Here is a 19,483-nt window from a genome sequence, read left to right as displayed (position 1 = left end):
CCTGTGTCAGTAACCGACATAGCACTGGGGCAAAGGTACACTGTTTCCTCTGTTTCATAAACTACTATTCTGTTAGATAGTCTCCTAAACAGACTATATATTTTTTTTCAAGCGTCTGAAGACTGTTTAATAGGACTTGATGGCTAAATTATGCCCTTACATTTAGAAGGCGGAAGAACACACTTCATGGATGACTTAAGAGCACACCACTTATCTAGTGTATGTCCAATACCAGGTTTCTATGACACTATCACAGCAGATTATCTTTTCATTGGATCCCCCTGTTATCTCATGTCAATTTTTTTATGTAATTGTCTCCCTTTGAATATCAGATGTAATTTGGCAAAGAATAGCTTAATTTTAATCCTCTTCCTCACTTTAATTATATAGTATGTTACAACATAGGCTACACTATGCAGCCTTCTCGTTACAGCCCCCCTCAGGTTTATTGTGGGTTCATACAGGTTCATTGTAGATTTGGCCTCCTTCGTGTACCTGGCCTCCTTTGGTTTTTTCCTTGACATGAGAAAGAGCCTGTACCTGGTCCGTGCTCTAAAGGCTGCGGTGTAATAAAGTTATATCTGGTCCTAGCAGCTGGCTGCTCTCTTCTCTGGTTCCATCTCGGCTTGGCCAGTTTCATCTCCCTGCCAGCCCAGTGGGCTGCTGGCCTGTGTCATCAGGAGGGGGGCCAGGGTGAAACATGACTGACTTCTAAACCCAACTGGCGTCTCCATTCTGACACCACCAACACGTACAGGAGGCATCAAGCACATATACACTTAAAACACCTGCACACACACACACATATGCAAAACACCCTCTCTTTCTCTCTTTCTCTTGCTCCTTCCCCCTCTCCCTCAGATCGACACATTCTGGAGCCGGTCTTTCTCTGGCTCATTTGGCGTTAGGCAGTGGCTCATTTATTTTCCATCTGTTTGCTTTCATTAAGTTATTTCTGATTTATTGCTGCATTTGCAAGTCAATGGCTGGCAAGGTTACATCCATGCACCTTTCACTATACAGTAGAAAGGAATATTATTAACTCTTTATTTCAGGATTTTCTGTTGTGTTGACCGTTTATGTTTAGAAACAGCTTACAGCTAGATAATGTTTCAAAGCATGTTATTTGGTTATTGAATATGCTCCATTGAGATGAATGGATTCTATTTCCAGTATAGGAATAGTTTTCCATGTACAGTAGAGTTGCATCCAGACTATTCTGTATTTATATGTATTGCCTGTAGGGATCATAGCACATTGACTAGACAACAACAGAGGAGAGAGAAAAACTAAACACAGGGTACATCTTTTTTTGGGGGTGAGAGGGGTGAGGGTGTGGGGGATGAAATCAAGCCATGTGTCCTTCAGCCTGACCCCTTGTGGTCTATGAAGCATTGGCTCTCTCCCATGGTTCCCTTCGCCACCTTAATCCTCACTCTCACCCACACACCTTACTGCCAACTCTTTAGCCCATGAACTTCAGAGTGCCCTTTGCGTCCCCATTAAATTCACAGCGGTAATCCCAACCTGACATCATTCAACCCATTCTGTTCCGCCCAAGGATTCCCGTCTGTCCGAGTTTGTCTGCTTAGCACCCTGCTACAGGACCAGCAGGCAGTTGGGATTGGTCTCTGAAGACCGTCAACACATGGACGTGGCTTAGCATAGCAGAGAGAGTATTTTAGGTGTGTGAATAATGATCTCTGTACCCCCAGCAGCAGGTCAACAGCACGTTGGATTTAGGGAGCTATCTTTTGGTTGGATAGTTGAATGGTTCAAAATAAGAAGGGGTGTTGTGGGGTATCCGTTGTCTTTGGGATGAGTGTAAAAGGGGGTTAATGCAGGAGGTGGTGGGGGAGCTGTACACCCAACCCAGACGACCCCAGAAAGATCAGGAATGTCTGTATAGGCCACTACTCTCCAGGGAAGTCAATTCCCAACCATTGAATGACTCATCCTCACTAGGCTCAGTCAACTGTATTTTCACTAAACGTAATCGTATTAACACAATAATTTGCCTTGTCTGCTTTATCAGAGCAAAATGCCTTTTACAGATAGTTTTATTATCTGTATAACTTTTATCAGCCGAGTAATGAGCCAGTCAGATTGACTGGCTCATTATTTCTTCACAGAAAGAATATGACTTCATCAAATGTTTAAATTGAAATTGAAACTCTCTTACGATGACAGAAATACTCATACTTATTTAAGTGTCCAAATTGTGATGGCTTGTAAAATCTATGTTGTTAACAATATAATTGCTGTAGTCCTGCAGACATTATTCCACAGATATTGCTATCAGCACCCACTTTGAACAGAGCTCTCTGACAGGTTGTCACTTACATAATGTTTATTTTGGTGCACACACATAAACACACTTACAAAACTGTTAAACTAGGTCCCAAGTTGCCCATGTTGGATAATGGTACACACTTTTTGTAACAAAGTTGGTATAATATGTACACAACACTTCTATAGCATTACCATGATTTGATTAAGCAAGGAAAGGTATACTGGCCTCTAGTGTTTAGATGAGGCACCATATACAATGTATATACTGAACAAAAATATAAACATGTAAAGGTCTCATGTTTCATGAGCTGAAGTAAATGATCCCAGAAATGTTCCATACGCACAAAAATCTTATTTCTCTCAAATTTTGTGCATACATTTGTTTACATCCCTGTTCGTGAGCATTTCTCCTTTGCCAAGATAATCCATCCCCCTGACAGCTGTGGCATATCAAGAAGCTGATTAAACAGCACGATCATTACACAGGTGCACCTTGTGCTTGGGGACAATAAAAGGCCATGGTATGGGTTATGGTATGGGCAGGCATAAGCTACAGACAACAACCACAATTGCATTTTATCGATACCGTGACGAGATCCTGAGGCCCATTGTCGTGCCATTCATCCACCACCATCACCTCATGTTTCAGCATGATAATGCACAGCCCCATGTCGTAAAGATCTGTACACAATTCCTGGAAGCTGAAAATGTCCCAGACATGTCACCCATTGAGCATGTTTGGTATGCTCTGGATCTACGTGTACGACAACGTGTTCCAGTTCCCGCCAATATCCAGCAACTTCGCACAGCCATTGAAGAGGAGTGGGACGCCATTCCACAGGCCACAATCAACAGCCTGATCAACTCTATGTGAAAGAGACGTGTTGCGCTGCATTAGGGAAATGGTGGTCACACCAGATACTGACTGGTTTTCTGATCTATGCCCCTACTTTTTTTTAAAGGTATCTGTGACCAACAGATGCATATCTGTTTTCCCAGTCATGTGAATTTCATAGATTAGGGCCTAATTTATTTATTTCAATTGACTGATTTCGTTATATGAACTGTAACTCAGTAAAATCTTTGAAATTGTTGCATGTTGCGTTTATATTTTTGTTCAGTGTACATTACGGACCATATGGGCCTTTCAAGCCCCCCACTGTGGAACTATGCCAAGTGTTCCCAAGACATGACATGTCTTTTAAACAGAAAATGGATAGGAAAGTTTATACGCCTACTGAAATACTGTAAATACTACCTGTCCACAGTTTGATAATTTACATCATTTCGATCAATTCGTATTAATTTCCTTCTAAGTTAAGCAGCAAAAGTTTTGTATATATTATAGAAAAAACGGTAAACCCAAGAAGAGTCACTCTTCAAGACATTGTCATAAGGCTTGAAATGCTAACGACAGCTTTTTAGACTCTGATTTATTATATTGATACCTAATGCCAATCCAAATAAGTGGCCCACCAAATTCAAAGTGGTCCATCAAAGACTGTTAAACATTGACCATAATGACTGACATTATTGATTTGAGTCTTCTTTTAGCTCAATAACAAGCAACATCTAAGGAAATGTACCCTCTGATGAACAACTGAAATCTATATGGTGTTAGAGAACACCTTAGTCATTCATCAGTCAGAGCTCATCAGTGGTGAGGATGGGTAAGCTAAGCCTCCCCGTTTTATCAGCCAGCATCATAACACATCCTCAAGCCTTGAGTTTGACCTCGGCCACCGCTATCAGAGCATACAGCACCTTGTTTCCCTAGACGTTGGTCTATTTGGATGATATTTTAGGAGATAATTTGGTATGTGCTATGTACAGTAGTGGTTGTTACAGTATTTCTGAAAAACCTCAAGTATGGACGTAGAGGTTGACCTTTAATGTTAAAGTGGTCATAGGAAAACAGTCATACAACTGAGATAAAAGCAGTTGATTAAACAGTTGATTAAACAGTTGAATATTCTTATGCTCTTCAATGACACATCAACAGTAGGCCTAAGGGGTGATTCCCTTTTAGATTTGTTCATATTCATAAATGTATGTAAGAAAATTGTTATTGAAATCAAAATACTACTCATATTACAGAGTAAGCTTCATATGACACCAATACTTGCTTTGTAGTACCTACATATGAAACATTACAAAGTCTTAAAGGAGGCCTGGGTAAGGCCAAAATGTCAGAAATATTCTAACTTCAATTAATTATTTCCCAATTATGATTTTAGATATATGTCAGCAATCCTCCCTCCAAAGGACCATTATATGGATTAAATCATGGTCCTTTTTTGTCCTAGTTTTGTGAAGAATCACCCTATGGTTGTTAGCTAGCTCAATAAATAAAAGGCTTTATACTCAATAAACTCAAGGCTAAATACTATGCTCTACGACCTCTCTCAACACTCAATAACACAGCAAATGTGAAAATCGTGGCACTGAAAGGTAGAGAGATAGTGAAGATGGTGACATGATAGTTAGTTTGAAAGTGTAAGTGCCTCCCGTTGTGCCACATTTCGTCATTTACAGTCGGGCCGGTTCTAAGATGATATATCCTTGTGGACAGTCAGACACTTTTTGTCTGTTTCTAGCTTGCTTACTGCAACATTACATTTCGGGAGGGCAGTGCCCAACCCTGCACCCCCCTAAAACCGGCCTTGTTTACGGTCCTGTTCTGGTTGTGTTTGTATCCTAGGCCTGGTGAGTGGGTTTCCCCTAAACTAATGCCAGATCAGTATTATCCTCAGCATTGCAAATATTGCTTCAGAGCGGACACCATGTTCCATTCATCAGTAAGTGCCAGAAAGTTCCTCCTGACATACCCTGCTGTCATCGCTCATAATTTACAGCCTCTCCTGTCCATCCTTTCTCTAATCCACATGGTAAAAATAGCTCAGCTCATACTTACTCACTGTTCTCCATAGCCATACACTGATGAGGTTTTGAGGAGGAATAGGACCCATTACGGTGTTGTCATATGATTTGATGAAACACCATCTTTATATGACGTTTTAATGAGCTCTATAAAGATGAGCCAGGGCTTGGGGAGGATGGCCAATGTCATAGGGAAAGGATTCTCTTCCTGTGGGCCTCTAAAGGGTTTTTTTCTGGAAGAAAGCGGTGTGTACAATTTGAGGCGATGATTTCTCTGGGCTTGAGTCTGCCTTATTGGCTTCATTGTCGCTCCCCTCCCCTCGTTCCCCAGACGCTGCCCTCTTCAGAAGGGCCTGAGCCAGAGCCAAAGACGTGTCAATCCCAACCACTGTAAATGTAATGGAAATCTAAAGAAGAAGAGTATCAGTTTTCAAAAGCAAGGACACTTCACCTTTGTATGAACGTGTCCAGCTTGGGCTTTCGTAACTGTATCTTCAGTGAGGGCCCTGCTGGCACTGCCCACTGAATGTGTTGCTTGCAACGTTTCTTAAAGCAGAAAGTTCTCAGTCTATTTCTGTATGTCACTGTATGTGTCACATACCTCCTATTAACCCCCTTTAACATTGACATAAATTATTATGGGAAAATATACATACTGTACTCCTGTATGCGTCACGCAAATTTGTGTTAAATAGTTAGGTATACAGAGACCTTGCATTAAGCTTAAATAGGTTGACACCAGCAGATACAATTACTATCAGGTAAAATGAATGTAACACAGCAATGGAAAACAATATTGAGGAATAATTTTCCTTCATTGTTGATTTCCCCTACCTAACAACTATCTCCAATTTAAGCGAATTATTCATTTAATATGATATCTGCTACTGAAATGTCGCCTTGCTGCTTGCTGTAGTTAGCTACACCACTCTGTCCCCATGATGCCATTCATACTACGTAATATTTCCCAAACACAAATATTCCTACGCCAATCACACTACGCCTGTGAAACATTTTAAATGACACTATTCATGTGAGATATTTGAAATAAATGCCATTATGTATGTGAGACATTTAGCCCCTGTAAGTGTGAATAGATTAGGCATTATAAGCAGTTAAATACCGTATGGTGTTTTTGTTTCCTATGAAATCTCAATGTGATGGTTGTGTGCTGTTTATTAAACATTTGTTACCACTGGATGTGTGTGACCTATTGTTCATTAGTGTTGCAAAATGGAAAACAAAACAGAAGCTTTTACCATAGACTAAAAGTGAAAATGTACGTGTAATGTCTTTCATGTTCTCATTGTGTCATTCATGTTGACTTCAATAGAGCCCCACAGTGGAGGTGTCATAATACCCATAAAACCTAGCGGTCAAACAGGGAAATGGTTCCAATCATTTTTCCCATAGGGGATTTTAGAAACACTTCAAATAAGGGCTGTGTTTTGTGTAGGCTAACTGGTATTGGATCTATTTAAAACTTGCACAAGACAGTTCACAGAATGGTCCATTTAAAGAAATGTAGCCAATTGATTAATTACTACATTTAGCTAACATTAGATAGTTAATCCAGAGATTCTTACCTTTGCCTCGATTCAGCAGTCTCGTCCAGATCATCATGACATTTGTAGTGGTCCTCTGTAGCTCAGCTGGTAGAGCACGGCGCTTGTAACGCCAAGGTAGTGGGTTCGATCCCCAGGACCACCCATACACAAAAAAAAATGTATGCACGCATGACTGTAAGTCGCTTTGGATAAAAGCGTCTGCTAAATGGCATATTATTATTAGTTCTTTCTGATAGCCACATTAGCAGCTAATTTGTGTTTCATTTTTGGGGGGTTAAATACAGCCGAATATATTGATAAAAGTCACCTTGTCCTAGAGAGATTTACACGGTTATCAAAACGTCACGCCAGAGTAAGCCTACATGAAACACAGCCCTTATTTGAAGTGTTTCTAAAATCCCTTATGGGAAGAATGAATGGTGGAAAAACGATTGGAACCATTTCCCTGTTTGACCGCTAGGTTTTATGGGTATTATGACTCTGTGGTACTCTATAGTTACTAACCAACAGCCTGAACGTTTTTAAATGCATCTGACGAAACACTAACTACGAACATAGATGATATACAGTTGTGTTTTGTTATGTTTCCCATTTGTCTGTCAAGCGCCCCCCTACACCCAACACACACACACCCCTCCATCCAAACATAATAACTACACACACTCCTCGCTCTAGCCCCTGTGTGTTTTCCTAAACTAGGGCGGCCTCCTGTGGAATGCAGGGCTCTGTTTAATCCCTGAGTCTTGTCAGGCCCTTTTTTATAGGAAACTCATCTCAACGTCCAGCAACAAATGGAGCGCAGGGATTTATCCGTGGAGATAGAGTTTCAGCCTGCAGCTGAACGCCCCTCTCTCACAGCTCCATTAGGCTTCCTTGTTAAGTTAAGCCACAAAGAGACTGTGTGTCGCTGCTGCTGCTGCTGCTGGTCTCCTTGGCTTGGCGGCTGTGTGTGTGTAAGGTGGGCTTGACTCTAGCCTGATCTTCCTTTCTGTTTCCCCTGTGTACCTTCAGAGCGAGTACGGCCCAGCATGGCAGCCCCCGGCAGCTCCAGCGGACTAGAGGTTCTCCTGTCTACTCTGCAGGTAGGAACACACTGGGTCTGGGACTGTGAGTGTGTATGCATGTCACGGTGTGTGACTGTGTCTCTGTTTGCCCACGGTCACTGATATGGCAGTCTAAAGTGGAATGCTCCAAATAAAAGTGGGCAGGGGTTCTGCTGATGGACGGGAAAGGCAAGCAACAGGCACTTTCAACAGGCACTTTCTCCGTAGAGCTGAAAGAGGAAGATAAATCGAGAGCTTGGGACTATAAGGGTCTATCTGCATTTTTGTCAAAATTGAGTTATTGATATAGCCTTGTTCTGTTCAATGTTCTCTACCTATATAGTACTCTAAATACCCCAATTTGTGTTGTTTAGTTCTAAAGAATACTAGATAAAAATTGCTGACACCATTCAAACCAATGAGGGTTCGGAACTTTAAAGCCAATTCTCTCCGAATCGTCTTTTTGCAGATATAACTTTATAGTCCCAAGCTCTCGGAATGGTGATCATAAGCATTCTCTCAACACCCAGAAAAAGCATCTGGAAATATGTTCACAACTTTCACTTGTATTACACAGACAGTTACTGTACGGTATAATATAGCTTACTGTGTAGCTTCTGGAATGGAAGTTTCAATTTAGGTTGTGTTGTTCAAATAATTTTTATGAAATGGTAAACATATTTCCATTTAAATGTTAGTATATTGTATAGTAGTAGTATTTTAGTCTACTGATAGTCAGTGTCGAGAATACTGTAATTTCTACACTCCTAACTGAATTAAATAAATGGTGAAAAATATTTTCTAATATTGGTTTGTGCCCACTTTATTTAAAGTAGCTAAACTAGTTCATAAATCAGTTTGTGTAGTTTACATGACATTAACTTGTGTAAGAAAAAGCTTGTGAAGTGATATGCATGACCAGCTGTAGGAAGGCAGGCAGAAGGCTGGCGGGCAGATGTCAGTGGGGATAGCTAGCTCTACTGTAGCTGTTCTGGTGGGAGAGGAGCAGAGGATTACAATATAGAACGGATGGTGTGTGAGATATCATCTACAGCCCAGTGAATGCAGCTGATCCCTCAGTATTGCAGTTGTCAGGATCCACTTTTAAAACCAGTTTCATACTGTTATGTTGTTGGTGCTGTTGTTGCATTTGGTTCTGTTGAACCACATTTGTCAAGCATGTTGGTAGACTATTTGTTTTTTCATAAGTTTGTTTTTACTAATTACATAAGTAATTACATTTTCGATTATGTCAAAGCTGTTATATGTTTTGGCCTTCCTGGTTGTTGTGTATTTGCAGTGAAAAGTATGACATTTAAAAAATTTAAGAAAGCTCAACATAACGTAACTGACACATCCTAAATTAGCCTGTATAAAATGTCAATTTTTTCATAAACTGTAACATTAAATAGAATTGCATTACAACCAAGTGTATTTAAAATGTAAACAACATATAAACAACATAAATATAAACAACTTTGTATTCTTATATAAAACGGACAGCTTAGTATTCTTCAAATATTGTAATTTTTACCTTGCTTGTTGGTTCATTTTGACCAAAGTAGACAGTAGCTTTCCTCTTACTTTGAGTGATAATTCATTAGATTTCTGATCCACTCCCCAGCCATGTATCCTGATTGATAATGAATTATGATAGAGCACACTGACAACACCATTAATTCCCCATGCTTAGCCGGAGACAAAGTGTTGCCCCCCACAAAGTAGCAGTCTTACCAACTGTTATCATTAAGCGGATTGTCTTACAAATACACTGGCCTTGGTGTGGCTGTGGGTGCCTGTATTGATAGCACCGGTAATTCATATATTCATGTCATATACTGAACAAAAATATAAACGCAACATGCAACAATTTCAAGGATTTTACTTAGAGACAGTTCATGTAAGGAAATCAGTCAATTGAAATAAATTCATTAGGCCCTAATCTATGGATTTCATATGACTGGGCAGGGGCGCAGCCTTGGGTGGGCCTGGGAGGCCAATCAGAATGAGTTTTTCCCCACAAAAGGGCTTTATTACAGACAGAAATACTCCTCTGTTTCATCAGCTGGCAACATCTCTGGTGGACATTCCTGCAGTCAGCATGCCAATTGCACGCTCCCTCAAAACTGTGGCATTGTGGTGTGTGACAAAACTGCACATTTTAGAGTGGCCTTCTATTGTCCCTAGCACAAGGTGCACCTGTTTAATGATCATGCTGCTTAATCAGCTTCTTGATATGCCACACCTGTCAGGTGGATGGATTATCTTGGCAAAGGAGAAATGCTAACAGGGATGTAAACAAATTTGTGCACAAAATGTGCGAGAAATAAGCTTTTTGTGCAAATGGAAAATTTCTGGGATCTTTTATTTCATCTCATGTAACATGGGACCAACACTTTACATGTTACGTTTATATTTTCTGATGTAATAGAGACATGGAGAGTAACAATATGCCAGTGTTAGTAGTTCTTAATGAAACCAATACCCACCAACCATCACTTCTAATGTTTTCTGAAGCGCATGTGACAGAAAGACATGGCTCTTCACAGATACACCTCATGTCAGCTCAGCTGTAATAGATCGCCTCTGTTGGGTGTTGGGTCCTGTCTCTTATCCCCTCTGTGACAACACCTGTCATGGAGTACACACACAGAAAGGCCAACAGAGAATCTATCTTCTGCACTGTTATATGTCAAGGTCATTGTAGTACTTTTCCTAGATCATTTCATATGTTCTGCTGTACTCACAGAGTATTTATTTTCAGAGTATTTTACTTAGATTATTTATTTTCCTTTATTTCGGTTCTATACTTTTAAAAAGGTGCATACGTACTGTACAATCCTTCAATAATGTAACCCTTTGCATATCTTACTCCCAGTGGTCTATTAGAGAACCAACGTTTTAGCCTTCTTTAGTCTGCACCTCGTCAACTATTAAGCTTTGAGTTTGCAGCTCCTACCTTATCCCTTTCCATATCTAAAATCATCCCAACCATATAATAACACTGCCACCTGTCTAACAAAGTTAGCCTTTTTCAGCACATACGGTATAAGCAGATATTTTCCCTGCCTGTTATCATATAGGAATTCTCTCAGCTATAAATGTCGAAGTCTGGGCCTGGATCGTGTAGGTGATCCATTCACACCTAATCACCATGCCTGTTTAGGTTCTGTCTGTCTATAGAGATCCCAGATATCACCTTATTCCATATGAAGTGCACTACCTTTGACCAGGGCCCATAGTAGTGCACTATATAGGGAATAGGGTGCAATTTGGGACTTCTCTCTGGGGATTAGTCCCCCCTCATACAGAAGGGCTGTCATCTGCTGCTGCTTTTAAACACAGCACTACAGCCCCTGCTGGGCCCGGGGCATTCGGTTTCCTGCACCTGGGCCTGTTGCAGTATTTGGAACCCACGCTGCTGTGTTGTTGTGACCTAATGATCTCACCACCTAATTCATCAGCAAAATTAGACGTCCGAGTCAAAGCTCCCCAGCTCGGTCTTGGGAAATGCGTTTGCGTTGCCAGTCGAGAGCATGGTCACATAGTTAAATGTAACAACAATGCCAATGTCAGTTCTCTCGTTCAAATTGCCATTACAACATGACAGAAAACAACAGCAGCAGCCTGGCTGAGGTTTTGACGTAGTGTTGATCTTTTCTCCCCACAGAATGCAGGGGACATCGAGAGCACCCTCAATATCCTCAACGTGCTGGATGAGCTGCTTTCAGCTGGTAAGTCTCTGTTGCTGATTCAGATTCATAGTAATTCCATGCAGATACAACGCTACAGTACCTCTACTCCCCCTAGATGGCTACAGTCTATTACCCTTCTTTGGTTTAGGTGCCTTTGGTCACTGTGTTGTGTTGTGTGTCCCAGGCACAGACAGACGGATCACCTACATGATCTCGAAGGGGGGCAGCGAGGCCCTCCTAAGCGCCCTGGTGACCACAGCCAGGACCTTCTCCCCCAACTTCACCATCCTCCTCCCCCTGCTGCACCTCCTGGCCAAGGTCGGACACAGAGGTGAGGCTCCGACTGACAGATCAGAGTGGAAATATAGTTTACAAGAACGTGAAGTGATAAAATATTTGGAGATATTATAAAGTGTGTAATTATTTAGCTGTTGTCATGACAGTACAGTCTCAGTTCTACTGCACGTTGTAGTGAGAGGTTGTCAAATGGTCTGTAGATCCCAACCTTTCAACGCAGTGGGTAGCTTGATGATTTTCTTAGTTACCATCTTAGAATGTCATCAGGAAGTGAGTCCGCATCAAATAATGGAGACATCGTGGCTTTCTCCTCCTTGGCTGAGGTGTCCGTCAGCAGTGGTGGAAAAAGTACCCAATTGTCATGACTCAAGTAAAAGTGAAAGTCACCCAGTAAAATACTACTTGAGTAAAAGTCTAAAAGTATTTGGTTTGAAATATACTTAAGTATCAAAAGTAAATGTAATTGCTAAAATATTTTATTTTAACTAGGCAAGTCAGTTAAGAACAAATTCTTATTTACAATGATGGCCTACACAGGCCAAACCCGGACGACGCTGGGCCAATTGTGCACCGCTCTATGGGACTCCCAATCACAGCTGGTTGTGATACAGCCTGGAATCGAACCAGGGGGTCTGTAGTGACGCCTCAAGCACTGAGATGCAGTGCCTTACACCGCTGCGCCACTCGGGAGCCCAAATATACTTAAGTATCAAAAGTAAAAGTAAAATTATAAATCATTTCAAATTCCATATATTAAGCAAACCAGATGGCCTCATTTTCTTGTTTATTTTAATTTACGGATAGCCAGAGGCACGCTCCAACACTCAGACATAATTTACCAACGAAGCATGTGTTTAGTGAGTCCGTCAGATCAGAGGCAGTAGGGATGACCAGGGATGTTCTCTTGATAAGTGTGTGAATTTGATAATTTTCCTGTCTTGCTAAGCATTCAAAATGTAACAAGTACTTTTGGGTGTCAGGGAAAATGTATGGAGTAAAAAGTACATAATTTTATTTAGGAATGTAGTGAAGTAAAAGTAAAAGTAGTCAAAAATATAAATAGTAAAGTAATACCCCAAAAAACGACTGTTTTTTTACTTAAGTACTTTACACCACTGTCCGTCAGCTTTTAATAGAAAGGCCAGCCCAACAGGTCCATCTGACTGATGTTATCCATTATGTGACAAAGCTTCACTGACATGGATGCATACCCTCATATCTCCACTAGTGACATGTGGCCACTTGTAGGAATAGGATAAGCTTTCTCCATTCGTATTCATTGACCTGTTTATTGTAACCCACACTAATGAAGGGTTTATGGTAACTGGTATCAGCAGCATCAGCTGGTTTCTAAAAACCCATTTTGATCTCAAGCTATTTTGACAAGAATGAGAAGCAATGGTCAATTTATATGGTGCTATGCAATATAATAGATCAATGTGCTTGTGTTACTACTTGAATTAGATCCCACAACTCTTTACTTTCACATCTGTTAGTGCTTTCATTATGTTATTGCTAAACAGCACAAATAGTTTTATTGGTCTCGTCTGCATTCCAATAAAAGCAAAGCTTCGCCCTATACTTCAGGGCCTGATGAGCCTTTTCTCTCTGGTCTACAAAACATAGTACAGTCAGTCATCTAATGGGTGCCTTTGACTGGATTCTTCACATTTAATGGGTGTCCTCCGATCACTAAAATGCCAGCTTTGAATATTGATGCAATATCCAATAAAGCCAGTTACGCTTTTGAATGTTGGTTTAAGTGGTTTTTCCACTATAATTGCTGTAATATTGTATCATAAACTAGGATTTGTATGCCTGGTTAAGCATTGTTGTGTGTCAGTGATTAGTAGAAAATCATACCCGATCTATTCCACTCCACGGACCGTCGGGCAATTCACATGTGTAAAAGCAGTGAGAGATCATTCAAGCGGATAGACAATCTAATAGCATATTTGGATTGCGTATCATTCAGTGAAAATATTGTCCTCATGCGCCCAAGCAGCTTTTATTCATGCGTTAATTTCATTATGGTGATTCTCACTGAGAAGTGTTTTCTTGTTATTTTAAGTGGTGGATAAAATAAGCAAACCACATTGGCCTACAACTGTTTCAATTACTCGAATCAAATCTTTATCTTCATTTTAGCTTGATCCCTTTTTCTACCTCATAGAACGTTTAAGTTTCTCTGAAAAATAACCGTGTGAACATTTGCACTGGTGTAAACCGTGTCAGTGGGTGGTCAGACTCATTAGATCTGGGGGTTACTGACTGCTGTCTGTGGTGTTGTGTCTCGATCAGACCGTCGTATTGGGATGAAGGCAGAGAAGGCGGAGGCTGTGCTGCCAACTCTGACTCTGCTGAAACAGAATGTAAAACACGCCAGGAGGACGGCAGCCTGCCTTTGGGTCCTCCAGGTCTTCTGCTCCTCTGGTAGGTCAATGACCCCTTAAAGCTTCAATCACACTTCACTGCTTTGTCTGTTTTGTGATTTACTCTCAATGTCAACAGTATCCAGAATTAATACAAAGATGTCTATGGGACTCTGTGAGTTCAGGGAGTATGGAGGAGGTCTGCATTCTGAAGAGGCACCACACATTTGACTTGAGTGCAGACGTGCTGGTGCCCTTCATTTAGGATAGTAATTACAATTGAATGAAAACATACTGTATCTAAATATTGACCAGTGAAATGATAAAACAACATGGTCACAAGGTCAGAGCTGCAGCAGGTTTACGTCTGATAATTTTTACGATGACTGTAAACTGTCAATGAGTCGTTTATACAGTCGCAAGTGAAAGGTCCTCTGTAGCTCAGCTGGTAGAGCACGGCGCTTGTAACGCCAAGGTAGTGGGTTCGGTCCCCGGGACCACCCCATACACAACAATGTCTGTAAATCGCTTTGGATGAAAACGTCTGCTGAAATGGCATATTTATTTTAAGTCTACACACCCTTTGCAGTCTTCAAATTTTGCTGCCTTAAAATTAAATCATAAAAGGGATCCAATTTGATTTTTCCCCTATCGATCTACCAACCTACTCCAAATTTTCAAAGTGAATGAAAATGTATAGAACATTTTCCAAATTACAACAATATACAAAAGGAGGATGTATTGATTGCGTATGTCTTCACACCCCAGAATTAATACTTGGTGGGAGCACCTTTGGCAGCCATTACAGCTGTGATTAATTTTGAATAGATTCTACCAACCTTGCACAACTCTTAAGGCAACATATATCCTTTGTTTTTGTCAAAATTGCTCAAGCTCAGTACATTTGGTTGGGAATTATTGATGGATATATTGTATTTTTAAAGTATTATGGTGGTAGCATCATGTTATGGGTATGCTTGTCATCGGCAGGGACTGGGGAGTTTGTCACGATCAAAATAAATATGAAAGGAGCAAAGACTAGTAAAAAGATAAAGGAAAACCAGCCTGTCTTCTGAAAACCTAAACCTGGGATAGAGTTATATTTTTCAGCAAGACAATTACACAAATGTTTATGCCAAAGACACACCAGAATGGCTTTCCAAGAGGTGTTGTGTGTTCCTGAGTGGTCTAGTCTCAGTCCTGACTTAAATTTGTTTGAAAATCTTAGACAAGGTTTGCTGCCCATCACTGATTCCCAACCAAATGTACTGAGCTTGAGCAATCTTGACAATAACAATGGACATATGTTTCCCTAAGAGTTGTGCAAAGTTGGAAGAATATACATATAAAAAGCTGGTTGAATCAACGTTGTTTCCGAGTTATTTCAACCCAAAAATGCAATGTGATTATGTTGAATCAACGTGGAAAACTGATTAGATTTGAAAAAAGTAAGATAATTTCCTATTTTTTTACACAACCTTTAACCTAAAATCAATGGCAAGGTGACATTTTTGGTTGATTTCACTTTGAATTCACGTTAGTTGACAACCAACTTTACATCAAAACTAGACGTTGAACTGACATCTGTGCCCAGTGGGAAGACTGTGCATGGGGTGTGTAGACTTTCACTAGGCACTGTAAATTGAAATGTTTTGTCTGTAAGCATACCTAAATTATGTGGTTGAAGTTAGAATTTTGGTTGAAGTTGAGGTCTCTTGAAATTCCCATGAAGCCAGTAGATTTCCACTATGGACTCGTAAGGAATTGGACAGGGAGAAACATCATCAATCAGCACCAACCATTGAATGCAATTATCAATAGCATTTCTATCAATGTGTGCCTTTGTTTACTTCTTAATCTTTCAGTCACCACGGCTACGCTGCTGGGACAAAACCGAGGCCTGGACGTTATATTCAGACTGATACCCCCTCACACTACGAGGAACATACGCACCATCAAGTGAGTATCGTATATCATGTCCACCTGTCATTGGCTGTGCCAGAGAAATGCCACAGCTACAGCCCGAGCTCTACAGTATACCCACCGCTGCATTCTCTAAGCGCTACACATAACACGGACGGATCAGGTCACACTGAAAATGAGACTAACCAAGTGCTGGGTGAATCAAATACTGCACTTTATATGATTTATAGCCCAAGATTTAAACATAAGTTCTGCTGAAGTGCTGTTAATTGTTCTCTGTAGTTAGCCAATATGTAACAATCTTAGTGCCCTTATCAATAGGATTTGGCCTAATAAATGATTGTCGCACGAGAGGTATAATGTTTATTGAAGGTTTACTGAAGGTACAAGTTTATTAATAATATCATGAATTTGGCATTCTATTTATAGGGCTAATGGTAACTACTTCTAAACTTCCAAAGATCCAATCAACCATGGATGAATGATAGTATACCTAGCTTATCATTGAAATGATGGTGTCCTTTGGGCAAATCAGATGTCAATGTAGATTTCATAAATCCAACCTCACTCTCAATTTACTTTCACATATAGCTTGTTTAAGAAAAGTTAGAGGAGTTACATTAAACTGTTCAATGTTATTTAGGTAGTCTATGCAAAATTGTATGGAAGCTGATCAATGTCTAAATGTGTTGACATGATAGCTCAGCTGAATCAAACACAGCTGGTTTCCAAAGCTAAGCAGGATACTTAGAGGTAGGCATCTGGATTGTAGACTTGTTCTCACTGAAGTGTATTACCCCTCGTATACCAGTAGGAGTCACTGTTCAGGCAGGAATCTATCGACACATTTTATGATTTACTTCAATCTTTATTTGGGTTTATGGCATGATGTTGAAACGATGACGTTGACTCAAAAATACAATTTTACTATCAACATTGAAGGTCAAATAAAATATGCCTAATCAAATATGAAATTCAACATAATTTCAACCACCCAATATACACGGAGTATACAAAACATTAGGAACACCTTGCTAATATTGAGTTGCACCAACTCAAACTGGTGCGCCTGGCACCTACTACCATACCCAGTTCAAAGGCACTTAACTATTTTGTCTTGCCCATTCCCCCTCTGAATGGCAAAGATACACAATCCACGTCTCAACTGTCTCAATGCTTAAAAATCCTTCTTTAACCTGTCTCCTCCCCTTCATGTACACTGATTGAAGTGGATCTAACAAGTGACATCAATAAGGGATCATAACTTTGAACTGGATTCACCTGGTCAGTCTGTCATGGAAAGAGCAGGTGTTCCTAATGTTTTGTACACTCAGTCATCACTCAATCAATCAAATGTATTTATAAAGCCCTTTTTACATCAGCAGATGTCACAAAGTGCTACACAGAAACCCAGCCTAAAACCCCAAACAGCAAGCAATGCAGAAGCACTCAGTGTATATATTGTATATAGGATGAAAAAGATTTGTAACATTTCTATGTGGAATTGTCATTGCATACATAGTTCTGACAATTATGTTGAAATTAGATTGATGTAACTACCTGTTAGGTCAGTGTATTTAAGTTGAACTCTAATTTCAATGTACTGTATACAATGCTGGTTGAAATGAGATGACAACAGTACTGGTTGTTGACTTTTTTCTAATCCAATGTATTTTCCATGTTGATTCCACATTTTTTGTAATTTTACCCAGAGTGACTTACAGGAGCAATTAGGGTTAATTGGCTTGCTCAAGGGCATATCAGCAGATGTTTTACCTAGTCTGCTCAGGGAGTCAAATCAGCGATCTTTCGGTTACCAGCCCAACACTCTTAACCACTAGCCTACCTGCTGCCCCACGTCACAATACGTTGACAAATTACATTGAAACAACGTTGATTCAACCAGTGTGTGCCCAGTGGGTCTAGTTCACAGATATCGCTATAAAATCACTCACTCTGTCATCACTCTGCATGACAGCAGACTATGGAGCACCACTAAATTTCAACATGAACTTGAGTACTATAGATAGGTTTGAGTATAGTATACTTGGACAGCTCAATTCATAATTTAACTAAGCTAACTGTGTCTTATGAGATAACAAAGTTTAGCCTCACTCAGGAGAGGCTGTAGTGTCTTCCTAGTACTGCTAAAGGGCATAGGTCTACTTTGTCGCCACCATAAAGCCAAGAGCCCAAAACAGAATGTGTGTTGTTGCTTATAGATTCAAACATTATTTTTGTCTTATATCAAAAATAGTTTTACCCTCTACCAGCAAGAGAGGTTTTACGTTTTCTAAAACTGAATCCCTTGAAAAGCGGAACCTTTTTCGTGTCGGCACAAATTGAACAATTTGCATAAGTTTGCCTGGCTCAGATTTGTAATTAAATGTGTGCCTTAAAGCAAGAGTCCGCCGGGCAGAGGAGGAACTTGCTGAACCTGCATTCATCAAAACTTTCCCCAGTAGCTCATTTAAAGGGAAGTAGGTTACTCATGTTTAATGGAGTTGGATCACGGCAGGGAGCATATCTATTGGCACTTTCTTTCTGTGCAAATGGAAAGTAAATTGTTACCGCCTTTGGCAGCAGGGGGGAGTTTGAACACCTGACGTTCTCACTCAATTTGACCAAATGTTATAATACTTTGCAAACACTAACGTACACAATCAAACACATACACATGAAAGCAAACACACGCAGGCCAAGCACACACACAGGCACACAAGCGACAGGCACACACGCACAGACACAAACACATTTGTTAGTAGTGCCTGCTATCAACAATCCAGCACCAGAGATCCCTGCTCCCAGCTTGGATTCTGATGGGAATTCTGACACATGCATTTATTTGTTCACATGTTGGAATAGGAAGAGGCTTATCAATCATGTATGTAGTGAACGGTGCCCTCATAGCCTTTCCCCAACATGGTATTGAAAACGCAATACTGCCAGATTTCCCTTTTTGTTGCCTATAGTGTTGACTGTGCACCATAGGCTATTTTTTCCCATAGGGAGAGCCCCAGTGCTGTATGGCTGCATGGCAACCACATGACTGAGGGCTAACAATGTCACAGTCAGCTGGGTTTCAGCACAACAAGCTGTAGTCGACGAGAGGTGGTCCACAGGGCTAACCTGTGGCTATGAGCTAAGCCTTAATATGACCAAGAAGCTTTTCAAGGATGAGCGCTCAGAACATAATTAACAAGACTCTCTCCCCCTCTGATGAGCTCGTCTGTGTGAGAGGGTGTGTGTGTGTGTGTGTGTGTGTGTGTGATCATTGATCTGTCCAGAGGCATGCTGTATTCCCCATAGAACAACAACAACAACCACAGCTGTGAGGAACAACTTTATTATGACCCCTGTTCAAATCGGCTGAAATTAGTCACATATTTATGTGATTTCGGAAAAGAAATCGT

At 40.5% G+C, this 19,483-nt stretch overlaps 1 protein-coding gene across 1 annotated transcript in view; it reads left to right on the top strand.

Annotated features, from left to right (window-relative positions):
* Positions 1-19,483, top strand: part of LOC121531765 (cytosolic carboxypeptidase 4) — a 154,449-nt gene that overhangs the window by 7,657 nt on the left and 127,309 nt on the right. The window contains exons 2-6 of the mRNA XM_041837199.2: positions 7,752-7,822; positions 11,454-11,517; positions 11,663-11,809; positions 14,077-14,208; positions 16,013-16,106. Coding sequence (XP_041693133.2) covers positions 7,752-7,822; positions 11,454-11,517; positions 11,663-11,809; positions 14,077-14,208; positions 16,013-16,106 — 508 coding nt within the window. The remainder of the gene's footprint in view (positions 1-7,751; positions 7,823-11,453; positions 11,518-11,662; positions 11,810-14,076; positions 14,209-16,012; positions 16,107-19,483) is intronic.

This window comes from Coregonus clupeaformis, chromosome 19 (genome assembly GCF_020615455.1).
Source record: "Coregonus clupeaformis isolate EN_2021a chromosome 19, ASM2061545v1, whole genome shotgun sequence".
Lineage (NCBI taxonomy): Eukaryota > Metazoa > Chordata > Actinopteri > Salmoniformes > Salmonidae > Coregonus > Coregonus clupeaformis.
This window is presented reverse-complemented; position numbering and strand designations above follow the sequence as displayed.